The sequence below is a fragment of the Mercenaria mercenaria genome, chromosome 9 (genome assembly GCF_021730395.1).
Source record: "Mercenaria mercenaria strain notata chromosome 9, MADL_Memer_1, whole genome shotgun sequence".
Classification (NCBI taxonomy): Eukaryota; Metazoa; Mollusca; class Bivalvia; order Venerida; family Veneridae; genus Mercenaria; species Mercenaria mercenaria.
In genome coordinates, this window is record NC_069369.1 from 29,834,689 (window position 1) to 29,853,589 (window position 18,901).

General features: G+C 36.2%; 1 protein-coding gene across 1 annotated transcript in view; it reads right to left on the bottom strand.

Annotated features, from left to right (window-relative positions):
• Positions 1 to 53: 53 nt before the first annotated feature.
• LOC123546819 (telomerase protein component 1-like) overlaps positions 54 to 18,901 on the bottom strand; it is a 69,018-nt gene continuing 50,170 nt past the window's right edge. Inside the window, exons 42-59 of the mRNA XM_053550483.1 lie at positions 16,730 to 16,849; positions 16,425 to 16,523; positions 15,836 to 15,983; positions 14,603 to 14,706; positions 14,059 to 14,213; positions 12,979 to 13,096; positions 11,908 to 12,067; positions 10,937 to 11,064; positions 8,846 to 8,990; positions 8,163 to 8,287; positions 7,430 to 7,647; positions 6,639 to 6,762; positions 5,888 to 6,006; positions 5,604 to 5,759; positions 4,766 to 4,856; positions 4,079 to 4,288; positions 3,304 to 3,405; positions 54 to 2,614 (exon numbers count right to left, since the gene is read on the bottom strand). Coding sequence (XP_053406458.1) covers positions 2,483 to 2,614; positions 3,304 to 3,405; positions 4,079 to 4,288; positions 4,766 to 4,856; positions 5,604 to 5,759; positions 5,888 to 6,006; positions 6,639 to 6,762; positions 7,430 to 7,647; positions 8,163 to 8,287; positions 8,846 to 8,990; positions 10,937 to 11,064; positions 11,908 to 12,067; positions 12,979 to 13,096; positions 14,059 to 14,213; positions 14,603 to 14,706; positions 15,836 to 15,983; positions 16,425 to 16,523; positions 16,730 to 16,849 — 2,454 coding nt within the window. The 3' untranslated portion in view covers positions 54 to 2,482. The remainder of the gene's footprint in view (positions 2,615 to 3,303; positions 3,406 to 4,078; positions 4,289 to 4,765; positions 4,857 to 5,603; positions 5,760 to 5,887; positions 6,007 to 6,638; positions 6,763 to 7,429; positions 7,648 to 8,162; positions 8,288 to 8,845; positions 8,991 to 10,936; positions 11,065 to 11,907; positions 12,068 to 12,978; positions 13,097 to 14,058; positions 14,214 to 14,602; positions 14,707 to 15,835; positions 15,984 to 16,424; positions 16,524 to 16,729; positions 16,850 to 18,901) is intronic.

Genomic DNA, 18,901 nt, shown 5'->3' on the forward strand with positions numbered 1-18,901 from the left:
ATATGAAATTTGGATAATTGCAACTTACAACAGAAAAGAAACAATAAACAAAATTGTATTCATATTTTATTACTGAATCGTGTAACAAAAATATATGTATAAATAATGGTATCAAAAGTTTAAATATTGCACTATTAATGCATACAAACCAAATTACTGGGAGAATAAAAACTCTAGCTTTGATCTACAAAGACTGCCGTTTTTCATTCTGTACATATCTAAATTGTAATACATACCCCAGTAAAGGAATTATTTCTTAGTAAATATAAGGTCTGTACTTCACAGTTAGATAATTGGAAAGTAGAAAAAAAAAATGGAAATCAAAAATAAAATTTAAATAAAACTCAATCACAGACTTTGTGCAACAAAAACTGGATAAACAATTACTATCACCAACATATTTGTTATTTTGTTTTGGTAAAAAAGGAGTAAATCTAAATTTGAAATTAAACCATTCTACTGCATTTCGATTTTGTTTTAAAGAGGCACACCTCCGGAATTATGTCATATTTCTCAAAATTTAGAAAAGACAGTAATTTCATTTGTTAGAAATTGTGAAAATAATTTTAATGAGTTCAGCAGTATTCATTTATTAAAACACAGTGTCTGTAAAATATCTATAAATCACACGAGTGTTGGTCATGCAGTAAAAACATGTACCGGTAATCTAGCTGTGTAACATACGTTATAGTGTTTATCTGGGTTGGTTATCAGTATATTCTGGTGTTTATCCGGAGGTGGGTCTCTTTTAAGAGTTATAACATCGAACTCCAAGAACAAAACTATCCACCTATTCTGTTATTATATGCAACATACAAATTAATATTTGGAAAAATGATTTCTGAAGCAACATCAGTTCCTACTGTTGGCCAAATGTGTATAACACAGAACTGCTTTAGTAGTGCTTCTCAGATCTAAAAATACTATCCAAAAAGTTTTAATTTTCTCTGCAAAAACATTGCTTAAATCAAAAATATATTTCACTGAAGTGGAGTTTTCTAACAACTTCACAACTTGCAATCATGAGGGTGTTATGCCACTCACAACTCCCAATCAGATGCCTGCTATGCCCCTCACAAACTATCATGTCTACTATGCCATTCTTCCCTCAATCACATGCCTGATATACCATTCACAACTTGCAGTTACATGCTTGCTATGTTGTCACATCACTCAGCCACTCAAATGCCTGCATGCACACATACATACATACATTGCTATGTTGACCACATCACTAAGCCATTCATAACTCAATTGCCTACATACATACATACATATGAATTTGACACATTAATCATATGAAAGAAACTTTAGGTATGTGAAAAAGTACATAAGAAAAGACAAGAAAATTGAAATTGATACCTGACAAAAATATAAAATACCCAATGAAAGCATATAATATTATATAAATTTCACAAACATAAAAAGATTGGTGTGTTATATACAAGACAAGAAATATCACATACTTATGTACAATTATCACATACTTATGTACAATGTGGCAGTGAATATTTTTTCCTTTCCATTAGGAAATATTTTATGTTTTTTTTTCATTTAACAACCAATATAAGTATAAAACATTAATAAATAACTATGTACCTATATCACTCCAACAAAAAACATTTAAAACAAAGTAACACAGTTGCATCTTTCTTCAATTACTCTAGCAACAATATAAGTATCATACCAAGAAAAAGTGGTACTGTATCTCCAATAACTACATTTGGCAACAATGATACATGACTCACTCTTACCCTCTTAAACTATAAACAGTACAGGACTACACTCTTGCACACTCGTATCTCCCATACTACAATAAACAGAACATGATGCATTCGAGTCTTGTACCACTACTTTTTTAACCTCTCGTACAAATCTAGAAATAACCAAACATTTTATAACTTTAACACTCTCGTTACAACTATAACCCTTATACTACAACAGTAACAGGCAGAATACAGTACTTCTTTCTACCCTACAGAACCAACAAAACAACACATTCATAACAAAAATATAATGCATAAATCTATATACACATATGATAAAGCAATAATTTATAAAGGAAAGAAACACAAGAGAAAAGCCATGTATATCAGACCTGTTTTATCACTTGTACTGGATTATCTTCCAATCACCTGTACTTTTGATCAAGGTCACGTAACCTATTTACACCAATGAAAATTTTTCATTCTAATTTACATAAAAGTCAAGCAGCATCTTGTTGATATGTTATATGATTTCATTTGCAGTTCATAGTTACAAATATGGCAATAAAAAATCTCATTCACACTTGCATTTAAACCGGCTAAAACTCTTTGAAAATACTGAATGTTCAAAATATATACCGGGGTATCACAGATTACTACTCGTACGATCATTTTTATACTATGTACAAGACGTCTATGGAAACATAGCAAAATGAAGTATATTAAAGTCACAGCACTATTTAGTGTATCGTTTAGCACATCCAGTATTTAGTTGCCTAGCAACAATTCCATGTTAGGAAATTGACAAATCCAAGTTCGTCACCATATACGATTGGTACCTGTCGTGATGTAGAGTTGCCTACTGCCATCATGGATGTAACAGGTGAAGTACAGAAAAACTGACCAACCTGAAATGTATGCATACATGCTTTGATATTGTGACAGTTTAGCAAGAAACAATATATTTGATTCAACAATTAAAAGGAAAAAATGTGTCCACTTGAAAATATTGGTCTCATAAAAACAACTCTGTTACAATAGCCATTTTTATAGCAAAAGGACTTCTGCAACTCATAAAATTCCATTTAAAAGGGGAGATAGGGTCTGGTAGTTAAGGTGTCAAAACAGGAAGTTGTGGCTTCTGGTCTCAATAAGGTCATGACCATGCCTTCTCATATGACTCCGGTACTGTTTTTTCTTTCTTTCAAGAAACAGATTCCAGAGTGATTCAAAAAAGCTGAAAGCTTTCATTGCAATTGAGTTCAAATAAATTAGTGTTAACTAAACATCCCATTTAACCCTCATCATGCTGGACATGACTGATTTTGCCTTTGCGACCAGTGCAGAAAATGATCAGCCTGCACATCCGTGCAGTCTGATCATGATCTGCACTGGTCGCCATTCAGTCAGTATCTTTTTGGTTGGGATCCCTTTTAACAGTTAATGGTACTGTCCAAACTGGAAAGATGGACAAGTTCATTATAGAAATTTAGCAGGGTAAGGGTTAAACAATGAGATATTCTTGCTGTTATACAACACCAGATAACATGGTTCCTTGACTTGTGTAGCACATGTGTGCTGGCATAGAGAAGTATACCTGGTTCATGTCTTTGTCCCAGATTTTAATAGTTTTATCTTTGGATCCTGTAAAGGTAAATCCCTGATCCCTCTCAACACAGGTTATCTCAGCCGCATGCACCTATTGTGGAATATAAAACAGTCTATTACATGTTTTTCAATGAATTACTGAAATATTACAATGAAAATATATTTGGTTATTTCAATGATCAAAACCACTAAAAATATGAAATATAATAAAAATAATTATGTTTGTTTTACTTGCAAAATGAAAATATCTTTCATAAACACAAGATGTTACATTTTCGCTTTTTGCAATGCTTATTGAGCCCGCCCGCTTAGCTCAATAGGGAGAGCGCAGATCTACAGATCTCGGGGGTCATGAGTTCGAGCCCTGGGCGAGGCGTATGGACTCCATGACGATTTGATAAAAGACATTGTGTCTGAAATCATTCGTCCTCCACCTCTGATTCATGTGGGGAAGTTGGCAGTTACTTGCGGATAACAGGTTTGTACTGGTACAGAATCCAGGAACACTGGTTAGGTTAACTGCCTGCCGTTACGTAACTGAAATACTGTTGAAAAACAGTGTTAAACCCAAAACAAAAAAAACAAACAATGCTAATTGTGAAAATAGTGAACCTGGTATTCACTCAGAAAAAGCTACTTTGATCTTACTTCTATTATCTTATCACAGTGTACAGAGGGCAATTAAATATTCAGAATGACAAAAAAAATGAACAGCTATTTCGGAATCCATGAAAAGGCTAAATCAAACTGCCATATCAACTAACCTTAACACTCTTTTCACTTCCTGTGTGCTTGTCCGTGTAGTTGACTTGTCCCCTCGAATCTACAATGATATTTGACCCACCAGCATTGACAATGTCCGTTATCCAATTTGGTTGCACCTTGTGAGCTGGAATGTCTGTTGGTGCTGATTCAGCATTCTGAACCCTAACCCTTGTAGTCTGACCTACAGTCACCTTACCCTTGACCTCTGTCTATATGACAGAAATAAATTAAAATATATGAGCCGTGCCATGGGAAAACCAACATAGTGGCTTTGCGACCAGCATGGATCCAGCCTGCGCATCCGCGCATCCGCGCAGTCTGGTCAGGATCCATGCTGTTCGCTAACAGTTTCTCCAATTCCAATAGGCTTTAAAAGCGAACAGCATGGAGCCTGACCAGACTGCGCGGATGCGCAGGCTGGTCTGGATCCATGCTGGTCGCACACCCACTATGTTGGTTTTCTCATGGCACGGCTCATATATTAAGATGTGAGCTTTATTAAGAAACTAACATCTAAAAATTTGATCCACTTCAAAAAGTTATGGAAAAATCCAAATTTAAACAAAGACCTACACCCAATAAGAGTGGAAATTTATAGCTATTGCTGTGCAATGACTGGTTTAAATTCACGGCAACACCCATAAAGTATTAGTCAACAATTGGTAATATAATTAATAATATATTACCAGATTCACTAACATCACATTGCCATCCATTGTTGTCACCGAAAGTCTGCCACTAATATCACTTTTGATCTTCAATAACCATGACGAATGACTGAAAAGAAAAAGATAAAATAGTTTCTTATTTCTTTCATGTGAAAAATTGTCACCCTGATTACTTCTCTGATTGTTCATGTTTCAACTGCCTAAGAACCTGAATTTCTTACATACCTGACAGGATTTCCTCGTGTTAAAAGGTGCTGATGGAAATATCTGGCTTCAGCAAGGTAACTGTATAAGATGTAACGAGGCTCTGCAGAGTAACTGTAAAACAGTTACTCAAGAGCCACATATTTCCATCAGCACCTACAGCTAAAGACAGATTCTTTTTCTTGCACGCCATATTCTTTTATTTATAGAAGAAATAAAGTGACGCAAAATTAATGCTTTCTTTTAAGCACTATTTTATTACAGTAGCATGTCCAACATGCAAGAATAAAACTGTCTACCTACAAAGACAATACCTGCAGTTGCAGGGAGGTGCATGCTATTTGGGCATGTTGCTAACAGAGACTACTGTAAATACACATTTATTAGTGCGAGTCGTTTTTCACACTTTTATATACTTGTTCAATCAAGATTATACTAATGTTTATACATATTAAAGAATACTTTTCTGTTGTTGGTAAACTTTTTAGCCTTATTACATATATGTAACTTAAATTACAAATACATTTGGCTCTGTAACTTCAGTTCAGATAAAAAGTGGAAAACATTTTTCAGGAATCATAGGAAGAGGCCCTGCTCCTAAGGTTAAGGTATGATATAAATGTGTTAAAAACTGCTCATAAAATGTACTCACTCATAATCTGTTTGTTTAGATGCTATCAGTTTTGTATCCCACACTTTGATAGCTCCTGACCACTCTGTGGTATAAATATAGTTGTCAGTGGGGTCATTTCTTGTGTTCAAGCTGAGAACTGGTGAATCGGTCTTCATTGTGTTTGTCCTTCTTGCACTGAAATTAAAACAAGCCATGTCAAGCACATGGTATTAAAGTATCAACAAGCATCAAGAGAAAGGACAAGTGGTTTTCATACATACAGGATGAAGATTAATGACTGAGTATTCACTGAAATAAAGTACCTGACTAATTTTCCATTGATTTCAATAAGATTCCAGGTGGAGATGTACTCGTCATCAGACCCAGTCACAAATGTTGATGTATTCAACCAACTACCACAGGTTACAGCCTTTGTATGAGCCTGAAAACAACCAATAAACAGCAGTTACTGTACAAATTCTCCTGGAGAAAAATTAATTCTGTAATATTTCAAAAATGGCCCTAAACCGAGGATTTGAATAAACTGACCCTTGTGGGTGGTTGAGCAAAGACAGTTGTACAAACTTCCCTAGAGATGAAAACCAAATCCCAAGTTTTTGGAATTTTCTTTATCTATTTCTAGCTATGGTGACCCTTATGTGCAGTAAAGTAAAACCACTTCAAGAAACATAAGAGGTCTGCAAAATGGTGGTCAAGAGGTAATCAGAACAAAGTTATTTAACCTTTACCCTGATTAATTTCTATAATGATACAGTACCATTAACTGTTAAAAGGTATGCTTACTAAAAATGATACTGACTGAATAGCAAACAGTGCAAATCATGATCAGACTACACTGATGTGCAGGCTGATCATGATCTATACTGGTCGCAAAGACAGAACCAACTGTGTCAAGCATGGAAGGGGTTAAAGAAAAAAACGATGATACTGAATGACTGAAAACAGAAGAAATCACTGACAATAATAGCTCTGTTTCAGAATACTGTAAATATAGATCCTTCAGTGTTATGACTGCATATATTGATCAGCTGTTATATATTCATAGAATCTTACCTTCAAAGTGGCCACACAGATGTATTTTGATTGACTGTTTGTTGATGTCCATAACTTAACTACACCATCTCTGAAAAAAGAAACACAAATGAATGAATGAAGACAAACATTTGTAATTTGGTAATTTTACTTGCATTAATTTTGCGGGCTTAAAATTACCAGTTCTCAGGGTGGGAGTGGGAATGAATTTGATTTGATTTCATATTTTAAAGATAAAATAGCATAAATGAAAATTTACTTATTCTTTGGAATTAAATACTGTGGACAGATGCAAAATGAAAATTCAACTTCAGTTCCCCCACAAATATTGATGATTTCCAAAGTACATGTATCTGGTGCTGACCTGTTGAAATGTGCCAGATATTGAATTAACAGTCTGGCATGAAAGACAAATAAAAAGTATATGGGGGGAAAAACTACCTTTATTTCTGGAATTAAAGGGACATGCCTCCAGATCAACATTAAAGTTTCAGCGTTTTTGTTTTGTTTTGTTTTAAGCGTTTTTTTTTTGCTTTTTTTTTTAAAAAACAGATATTGAAACGAACAAACAAGTATTGTTTAAGTGGATGTTTTGTGTATAAACAACATACAGCTAAAATTCATATATTGTATATAAAAATTTACCACCATCTTCATAAACATGTACACAATACAGAGTTGTAAATGTATTCTGTCTGATAATGAACGAGTAGTCTGACACACAAGGTTTCCAGACATACAATCAAAAGCAAACCTACATTACATTACCCTAACCCATCCCCAACCCCATATTAAGTGTCACAAAAGTTTACCTGCTTCCTGTTAGTATAACTGGACTATCTCCGTTAAAGTTGCTGCACACAAAGGTCACTGGTGCATCATGTCCACCAATCACAGTCTGCGATTCCTGATCACATGACCACAACTTGATACTCTTGTCCAATGAGGTGGTACACAGACGACCTTGGTTGTCAGAGGCAACTGAGAGCACCTTGTCAGAATGACCAGTCAAGCAGGAAAGTTCATTCGCCTATTTAAGATATACATTTCTACACTTTACTCTCTATTACTAGAATTAGAAAATCCAATCACAAAGATCTAAATAATAACCAATCACCAATAATTTTATACTGAATTCTCATTACATCAAGGTATATAGAAAAGACTGAATGACCTTGATGTATGCATCTACATTTTTGCAACCAAATATCAAATGATCCTGTTCAATAATACCCTTTATACTTAGCAATCTTCAATGTCAAAACCTTTACTATTGACCATCTCTTAGATGTCACCATTTCATCTTCGATTTTACCTTTAAGTCTGTGCTAAATATAAATCCAATAACTTACATATAAATACCTGATTAAAAATTGAAAAATTTCCCCCAGATTTCATCATTACAACGACGCACATGTATTTTGTTCTTCAAAACAAAACTGTTCCACTTAAATGTAATCAATCTACAAATGTAACTGATAACCAAGATATTTTCTAGGATAATAAACAATCAGTATGTTTGCTATACAAGGATGCATTGTGTACCTGAAGAGGGTACCAGAGTCTGGCCGTTCCATCATCCCCACAGGTTGCAACCATAACATTATCTAGTTTGGGTTGTAACATCTTGTCTGGTTTCTCCTCATCTTGACCCCAGTCTCCATCCATATCTTCAAAAGAATTGAATACAAACTTTATTCACATATAAATTGACGCTGCATTTATCAGTACATTGAATACAAAATCTCTTTCTTCAGTTAAAAAATTGGCCAGCAAACCTCGTTCATCTATTGACCGCAGGCATTGATATTCTGATCCCTGAAACAACAATCTTCATTGACTGACCACTGGCAATCATACTATCAAGTTTGGAACTCATAAGCCTGAGCCTTTTGTTCTTAATAATTGAAAATTGTTTTCAGTTTCGAGGTCACTTTGACCTTCAGGTTTCAAAAACAACTGAGTTTTCATCTAATGACACTGCAGTCAGCCACACTGCAAACCAAAATGTCTTCCAGGAATTGATCAGAAACCAAAGTGACTACCAACTGACCAATAGACAGACTATTTTATATGGACTGACTAGCAGACAGAGCATCTTACATAAACAGAACAATATACTCCAATTTCTTTGAAGGGAAACAAGAAGTTTCATATATCTCTCTGCACCAATATAGACACAGGGTGAATATCTGCAAGGAAAAAATTGATGCAGTAGATAAATTTACCTTGCAGACTTTCATCAAGAAGTTTGACAGATATATCACAGCCGTTTGCCCTCTGTGTATGTCCGTACAGTGTAGTGATTTCTACACCTTTATGAGACCACATCTTTACTGACCCATCAGCACATGTTGATACAACACATCCATACTGTTGGAATGATAAAAAACACCAGTTATAACAGTGACAATAGAGAGGCTATGACTTTAAACTTGTACCAGTACGAGTATACATACACGTTACATTTCCTTTTTGTCTGATGAGTCAACAGTCGGAGTAGGTTTTCACAAAATGCAGTCTAACAATGTCATGACCTAGATTTTTGACCTCAGATGACACAGTTACAAAACTAACTTAGAAGTCATTGAAATAAATGTTCTTATCCTGTTTTATGAAGGTAAAGTAGAAAATGTGACCTCTGAAGTGTTACTATAGTTTTTCATTGATTTGCAGTGACCAAGATTTGGCCTTAGATGACCCGGATTCAATCTTGAAAAACTTTTCATAAAGGCAATTTTTTTTATCAAATTTCATGAAAATCTGGTAGTAAATCAATGTTTCCTAATATTTAACATAATGGCCTTGTTTTAAACCCAAGATGACCTGGTTACAAACTTGAGTTGAATTGTAATGTTTCATCACAGGGATCAGGTGGCCTCTGGTATGTCAAACAAGTTTTTTCTATAACCTAACCTAGTTTCTATGCTAAGCTGACTAAATTTCAACCATGACTTAGATATCATAATGGCATACATTCTCACCAGGTTTCATGAAGATCAGGAACAAATGAGGCTTCTTAACCTTAAGCACTTATTATTCAAAGGGGTGTTCACTGTAAATTTACTAACTGAATAGCGAACAGTGCAGACCATGATCAGACTGCATGGATGTGCAGGCTGATCTTGGTCTGCACTAGTCGCAAGGCAGATTCACTTGCTACTAGTAGGCTAAAGGTTAAGTATTAACAAGGTTTTTCTAATATTATTTATTTATTTATTTGGGTTTTATGGCGCACCAACAAAGTAAAGGTTATATGGCGCCAAACAGGACTACAAATTTTGGTTCCACATCTTATTTACATCGAAATAAAAACATGAGGTATGGAATCAAAATTTGCATACCTGCTGGAATCACAGAGTTACAGCAAAACCAAGTGTTAAGAACCTATAAGTCGCCTCTTACGATCATGCAAGGGTAAGGCAGTTGTTTCAGACCCAGATGACCCATTACCTGTCTTGTTCAAGATTTTATTAAGGTAAATATTCTGACCAAGTTTCATGAAGATGGGGCAGATTTATGACCTGTAATTGTAAAATTGTTGATGACACATACCAGACAAAGCAAAACTTACGACAATGGACAGGTGTTTCACAAAGCCAAATTTGTGCACTTTGTACTAAGGCATCAGAGCTTAAAATCTGTGTCAGATTCAAAAGAAATGCATGTTAAAATGTCATAAACACTTTTTAAACAAGAGCTGTCACCATAGGATGACACATGCCCCCGATGGCACTTTGAATGAATAGTTATGGCCGATGTTAGAGTTTAGGACCTTTGACCTACGGACCTGGGTCTTGCACGCGACAAGTCGTCTTACTGTGGTACACATTCATGCCAAGTTATTTGAAAATCCATCCATGGATGACAAAGATATGGACCGGACACGCCCAACTATCATGAAAAATGACCTTTAACGTCTAAGTGTGACCTTGACCTTTGAGCTACGGACCTGGGTCTTGTGCGTGACACGTCGTCTTACTGTGGTACATATTCTTGCCAAGTTATTTGAAAATCCATCCATGGATGACAAAGATATGGACCGGACACGCCCAACTATCATGAAAAATGACCTTTAATGTCTAAGTGTGACCTTGACCTTTGAGCTACGGACCTGGGTCTTGCGCGCGACATGTCGTCTTACTGTGGTACACATTCTTGCCAAGTTATTTGAAAATCCATCCATCGATGACAAAGATATGGACCGGACACAAAAACTGCGGACAGACTGACAGACTGTTCAAAAACTATATGCCTCCCTTCGGGGGCATAAAAAACCCAGCTGAGGTGTTTAGCTAGTCTGTAATAAATGCACTTACACTATAGCCTATATGGTTGATAGAGGCCATGTGTCCCTTCATACTGTACTTCACTTTACATGCACCATCTCCTGTGGACTCTTTTGTTGTTTCACCTGGTACATTGCCAATCTTTGATACATCCCAAACTGCAAGCATTTCAATTCTTCTAAGTACATGTATAGTACTGGTTTGCATTATTTCAATTTAATTCTTAGTCTTAAATTTTATTTGCCTGCTGTTCACATCATCACTCTCTGTGACATAACAAACAAAATATACGCCTGAAGGGTTATATCAGAGGAGGATGGGAGCAAAATTTAAAGAACTTCACAGTTGAAGCCCAAAGGACAGGAACAACAAAGGGAAGAAATTCTAAAAAAATTTCAAAGTCCACAGAAAACAAATCCTTTTCAGGTTCAGATATGTCAAAATACACCTAAAAATTGAAGGTACATGTACCATCCATGTTGTACCCCAGAAAAATGGTCTTGGTTTTTCTTTTGGCTAATAATATAAAAGTTACAAAACAAGCTATTTTCATGCATCAGCTCTATTCTGAAGATCTAACACCTCAGTGCAAGAAACTTTAGTGCAGAGTGGCAGTGTAACCTCCAGTCTAGAAATAGAGTGGATAAAGGGCGTCTAACTTCTGGGCAGGATATCCAAGTTGGGAAGTAAACCCTAGGCAAGATATCTGAATGGTGTGTGGTAGTCTAGCAGTAAAGATGTCACTCACTCAACTAGAAGATCAATGGTTCCAGTCTTGCTTGGGCCACAATGACATATCAACCATCAGAACCATTTTTTCTCCAGATAAAATGTATCTAATTACCTAGCAATGGTAATCTTATTTTGCAAATATACTGTCTCTGCAAATTCTGCTAACATAAAAGCTGCAGAATCTCTTCTTTCTACAGTAAGTGATTTGGAGCCAGGAACTTTTAACCAATAAACCACTGTTGAAGAATCCTGGACAAACATACACATACCTTTGAGATTGAAATCACTGGAAGCTGTGATGATGAAGTCTGCAGTGTTTGACCATCTACAATCTGTGACCCAGTCATCATGTGCATTATGTATGGTATGTAAGGGTGTAGGATTCTGCTCGTCAAATGTACAGGCAATAATGTCCCATATTCTCACACTCTGTACAAAGAACAATTGATAATTAGAAATACAGGTGTACGAAAATGTTTATTTCAAAGTAAGTTTGGATGTTTTGCTGAGACCCACCAACAATTTAATTTATGAACTACGTTGGTGAGAACACATTTTTCCAATACATGTGTTATCATGGCCCTTGTCAGTGAACCTAGAGCAACTCAATGCCTGGCTCTGATCTTATATATGTGGCTTATCTAAAGTTTACTGATAATATTTCAAACAAATATATTTAATGTAGACTGGATTATAGATATTTGTCACCAATTTGTAAACAATGCCACCTGTGATTCCAAAATATCTGTAACAAGTCTATCAACCTGCATCATGTGTTTAAGCACTTACACTCAAATTTCAAAAACATGAACACTGATTATAAGACTGCTAAGAATAAAAATCTCTAAATATCTATCTGTAGTAACTAATGAAAAAGGTACACATGTACTTGGTATCTTGTCAGTCTATTTCCAAGACTTAAAAACTTTAATCTTAAATAACTTGTCAGTCTATTTCCAAGACTTAAAAACTTTAATCTTAAATAAAAACACAGATCATAAGGTTTCCTATAAAGAATAGTCTCTAGAAGATTTTTGTGTACTGTTTCATGCAAGCAAATAGTGCTGTATCTTTTCCAGTCCTCATGATAAGAGGCTCTAGATACATTTCTTTAATAGAGAAATAATCCTTTTGGGCTAAAAACATTTTTATGTAGTATACGGTAATTAAATGCATTATAATTTGTATATCAAAGAGCAGGTTACAGAAGACTATGTTACAATTTTTACATCAAAGAGCAGTTACAGTAGACTATGTTACAATTTTTACATCAAAGAGCAGTTACAGTAGACTATGTTACAATTTTTACATCAAAGAGCAGTTACAATAGACTATGTTACCATATCTCTGCTGCCTGTAGCAATCCTGTTTCCATTTTGATTGAAGGCACAACTTGTCACAGGTCCAGTGTGTGTTCCCATAACACAAATTCTAGTTGGTACACTCTTCAAGATAGTCCTGTAACAAAAACCAAAAACGGAAGGTTTTTTTAACATTTTATTTAAGGATATGCAATTCATATAAAATTCATATGTTCTCTGGCCATTTCCCCCACATATTCTCCGTTTGGATCACTTCAAACCCTGGATAACTTGAATATAGCCTAAATTGAATGATGGACCAGTCCATTTTAGAAATTAAGCAGGATAAAGGTTAAAAGTTGAAATCCATGAATTTACATCCCCTTGAAATGTCCACTCAGGCTAAAGCCACAAAACTGCATGGTCATAAATATAAAGGATTTGGCAGATTTTCTTGATTTGAACTTACATTCGAAAAATATTCCATTAAAACATTTTTGTACACAGAAAATATGCTGTCTACTCAGTAATTTTGGCAAACATCTGCATTTACATTTCATTTGAACAGTGTTTCAATATTTCATGGACATTCAACTGAGATGGCAGGAAAGTAATTTTAGCTTACTTATGTCTAACTGTATTTTTTTGAATTGATTTTTCATACACAGAACAGGTACAGTCCACTCATGTAATAGCAAAGTAATTCTGGTATAAATCTGCTCTCACTTTCCATCTGAACGGTGTTCTATGTTTGCCATGGTGAAATGAAACTACAGTAAAAGTTAAGTGCTGTTTCTTTTTGTTAGAGCGAAAATACCACACATGGTCGGATTTAGGTTGTAAATTTCCAGCATGGTTTCCTGCTGGCGTCTTTCAAAATTAGAGATCATGCCTGGGATTTAGTAAGAAATTTGAAACTTAAATGGTATGCTTTTATATCATTTATGCTGAAAGAAAGTGTGAGGCATTAAACAAATGAGTTGGGACTTGTATGTGAACAATACTGGACAGAAAACTTAAGTGGTCGGAAACTGGTTGTGCCGGGATACTTCAATTGATTCTCATGCACATATTAACATGTGCAGTCTTTTTGTAATTTTGGCATACATCTGCACTTACCTTTCATTTGAACTGTATTTCAATGGATTTTCATACACAGAACATGTACAGTCCACCGAAGTGATAGCAAAGTAATTCTGGCATATGTCTGCACTAAGAACTGGTTGTGTTAGAGTTGTGACTACACACGAATTCCTCAAGTTAACCTTCAGTATCTGTAAAAAAAACCAACAACCAGTGTGCAAAACAAAGGGCACTTAAAAAAGCAAATCAGCCAGCGAATATTTTGATTTCAGCGCTTAACAACAAATTTACAGTCCCTTCAAACAAAATTAATGTACAAACTCTAAGAAATTTCTATAATGAACTTGTCCATCTTTCAATTTGGACAGTACTATAACTGTTAAAAGGGGTGCTTACCAAAAAGATACTGACTGAATGACGAACAGTGCAGATCATGATCAGACTGCACAGATGTGCAGGCTGATCGTGTTCTACATGGTCGCAAAGGCAGACTCAATCTTGTCCAGCATTATAAGGGGTTAAATGCATTTATTCTGAATGTACTCCGTATTTTTCAAAAAAAGAAAGAAAATCATTGTACCTTTGCTGAACAGTCATCTGACCCTGACAGTAAGAAAGCAGACGACATAAACTTCAGACATCTTACAGAAGCTGTATGCACCTGACTAGAATATAACTCAGTACCTGCAAAATAACACATACAATCAGCACGAGATCTTTTATTCAAAACAAGTACAGGTAATTCAACCTTAAAATTCAGTGGTTAAGGATGACCCCAGGATCAATAATTTGTAGGTTTAACTAGTACCACTATGTGACATGAACTAAGCACTACATAGCTATACCATAGGATAACACAGGCTGCTTGTAAAACATGTATGACCACCCTGAATGCATGCTGGAGGTAAATAAGTGAGTAATATTGACAGCTATAACCCAAAATCTTCACCACTTATTGACTGAAAACTGTTTTCAGTCTTGAGGTCAATGTATATTGACCTTTGATCTACTGACTGCCAAACTAAAAGGGATCATGTTCTGACCCCAGGCTATCAATCTACAAAGTTTGACAGGATACTTCTGCTGTTATAGAACAAAACCAATTTTCAGTCTGAAGGTCAATGTGACCTTGACCTTTGACACACTAATCCCAAAAACAATAGTGATCTCTTGATGACCACAGACAATCATCCTATGAAGTTCGATTATTGCGGGTCCAAGCCTTCTACAGTTATTGAGCAGAAACCTTTTTCAGTCCAAAGGTCAATGTAACCTTGACCTTGGATCTACTGACCCCCAAAACAATTGGGGCCATCTGATCACTACATACAATCATCATATGAAGTCTGACCAATGTTGGTCCGAGCCTTCTTCAGTTACTGAGCAGACACTGATTACATCTGAACTGAATGTAACTGTGACCTTGACCCCCAATATGTTTATCAAAGGCAATCATAGTATGGACATTGGCCATTTTTATAAGCTAAAGTGTTCTTGAGTTAAATTTTTTTATCAAAGTAACTATGACACTTCTGCTCTGACTTGCAATTAGCCTGACATTCTTTGTAAACCACAGACATTCTTTCTTCCAACATCACCTTAAGTGATGTAAAAAAAGACCTCCTACAAATATGCACCCACAGTAATTACTCTGCTGAAATTGTGAATAGTGTGCCAGTGATTAGGGATCAACATTTTCGTAGGGTTTAAATCAACTACAATAAGGGTCAAATGACTTTAATCTATGGGCTGACAAATTAACCAGTCCTTAAGAATATACTAATTTTCTAAACATAACTTTTTGATCACTTACCAGACAGTACATCGTGCACTTTGATTACACCTGAATGGTATCCAATAGCAACCAAATCCTGTTGTGGTGATATAGCAATGGAAACTGCTGGGCCTAGTTGTTCTGTGCCAACAGTTATGATTGGTTTTCCAAGATGACCTGACCACACCTGTTATATAATAGTTGACATGAGCAGATCAAACAGTATATAATTAGAAAGGAATGGATGTTGTCATGTTGTCTCTAAAGTTTAAAATAAACAAAAATTTATTTATTTTGAAATGCTTTTATCATGTTAAATCCTTTTATTTTTAGTGACAAAAAAATGGCATAAGGGATTTCCCTTTTTAATAACTGACCATTATACACAGGTTTGACCTACCGGTTTACTGTAGGGGTGAACTGACTTTAATCTGTATTTAAATCAAAGCTTCATAAGCAACAATTTTTTTTTTCTTATTTCTTTTTAATACAACCTGCGTGCGAATCTACTCAAATTTTATTTCATGTCCTAGCAAGTCTGAACTTGGAATTTAAAAAGACTTATAAGATGGACTGTACACATAGGTCACTGGTGAGTTGAATAATCGAACATGAAGTATGACCCTACCTTGACCTTGTGATCATCGCTAACTGTAATGAGTTCCTTGCCAGTTGGTGAAAACGTCAACTTATTTATTGGTAACGCATGTCCCTCAATGTTACCAACCTGAAAGTTCATAAGAATAGTACAATATAATAACACAATGGACTTTTTTTTGGGTAAAATGGTAAATACACTTGAGATCTAATGGAATCAATTATCTGCCTTTGTCAGGGGGTAAATTTATAAGATTTTTCTTACAAAAATATCTAAAAGATAGGTCCATATTTAAAACTGTCTATATGTAAAGTAAATGAAGTAAATTTCAATACTTGTGAGCCAGTATCTGCTGCCCATAGTTTAACATCTCCGTCTAGAGCTGCTGAGGCAATATGACGTCCTGACGGTGAGTAGGCCACATCTCGTACTGACGACTGGTGACCTCGCAATACCTGTAATGTCAACAATTAACTAATTATCTTTCAACAGCAAAACATACCATAACATGGAGAAGCTACAGCTATATGGATATTTAGTATTTCAACTTGATGTGTCTCCACAGGACACTGGTGCCCCCCAATTCCTGTGACTGTATGCATATTTCTGACTAAGTCAATGGCCATAACTTGAATGGTCTGGCTGTGTGAAAATCCAATGAAAACACCAGGTGTACATCCTCATATGCTGAATAATAATCCTGTAAGGTCTGATGACTCTAGGTCAAATACTTTTTAAGATATGTACAACACAAATTCCGATTAATGAAAATACAGACAAGGGCAACTCTAAGTGCAACCACAAAAATTTGGGGTGGGGGTGGGGGGCACATAAACATCCTAAAATACTTAGGTTTTCATCTGTCAGGTAAGTCAAATGGCAGAACATAACATTAACTAGAAATGTGTCCATGGGACACAGATGCCCCCACTACATGACAAAGGACACAGATCAACTTTGTGAAAACAATATGTACAAAGTCAGGGGCCATAACTCCTACATAACTGAATGAATCTGGACGCGAAACCCCAGGTGCACAACTACACATGCTGACCAACATTCCTGTAAAGTTTTGTGACTCTACATCAAATACTTTTGGAGCTAGGCATGACACATTCTTGGAAGGACAAGGGCAAATACTTTTGGAGCTACGCGCGACACAACATTAAAATGACCAAGTTTTAACTAAGTCAGGGGCCATAACTCCTACATAACTGAATGAATCCGGACGCGAAACCCCAGGTGCACAACTGCACATACTGACCAACATTCCTGTAAACTTTGGTGACTCTAGGTCAAATACTTTTGGAGCTACGCGCGACACAACATTAAAATGACCAAGTTTTAACTAAGTCAGGGGCCATAACTCCTACATGACTGAATGAATCCGGACGCAAAACCCCAGGTGCACAACTGCACATGCTGACCAACATTCCTGTAAACTTTGGTGACTCTAGGTCAAATACTTTTGGAGCTACGCGCGACACAACATTAAAATGACCAATTTTTTACTAAATCAGGGGCCATAACTCCTACACGACTGAATGAATCTGGATGCAAAACCCCAGTTGCACAACTACACATGCTGACCAACATTCCTGTAAAGTTTTGTGACTCTACGTCAAATACTTTTGGAGCTAGGCATGACAAATTCTCGGAAGGACGGACGGACAAGGGCAAATACTTTTGGAGCTACGCGCGACACAACATTAAAATGACCAAGTTTTAACTATTAAAGTCAGGGGCCATAACTCCTACACACCTGAATGAATCCGGACGCGAAACCCCAGGTGCACAACTGCACATGCTGACCAACATTCCTGTAAACTTTGGTGACTCTAGGTCAAATACTTTTGGAGCTACACGCGACACAACATTAAAATGACCAATTTTTAACTAAGTCAGGGGCCATAACTCCTACACGACTGAATGAATCTGGACGCGAAACCCCAGATGCACAACTGCACATGCTGACCAACATTCCTCTAAACTTTGGTGACTCTAGGTCAAATACTTTTGGAGCTACGCGCGACACAACATTAAAATGACCAATTTTTTACTAAATCAGGGGCCATAACTCCTACACGACTGAATGAATCTGGATGCAAAACCCCAGGTGCACAACTACACATGCTGACCAACATTCCTGTAAAGTTTTGTGACTCTACGTCAAATACTTTTGGAGCTAGGCGCGATACAACACTAAAATGACCAATTTTTACAAAGTCAGGGGCCATAACTCCTACAAGACTGAATGAATCTTGACGCGAAACCCCAGGTGCACAACTACACATGCTGACCAACATTCCTGTAAAGTTTTGTGACTCTACGTCAAATACTTTTGGAGCTAGGCGCGACACATTCTCGGAAGGACAGACGGATGGATGGACAGACGGACAATGGCAAATCTATATGCTCCCCCAAAGTGGGGGCATAAAAAACAAGAGGCCACAGGTTTGACTCCCTAACCTGGCAAATATTCTCCGTGATGTTCTAACAGATTTCAA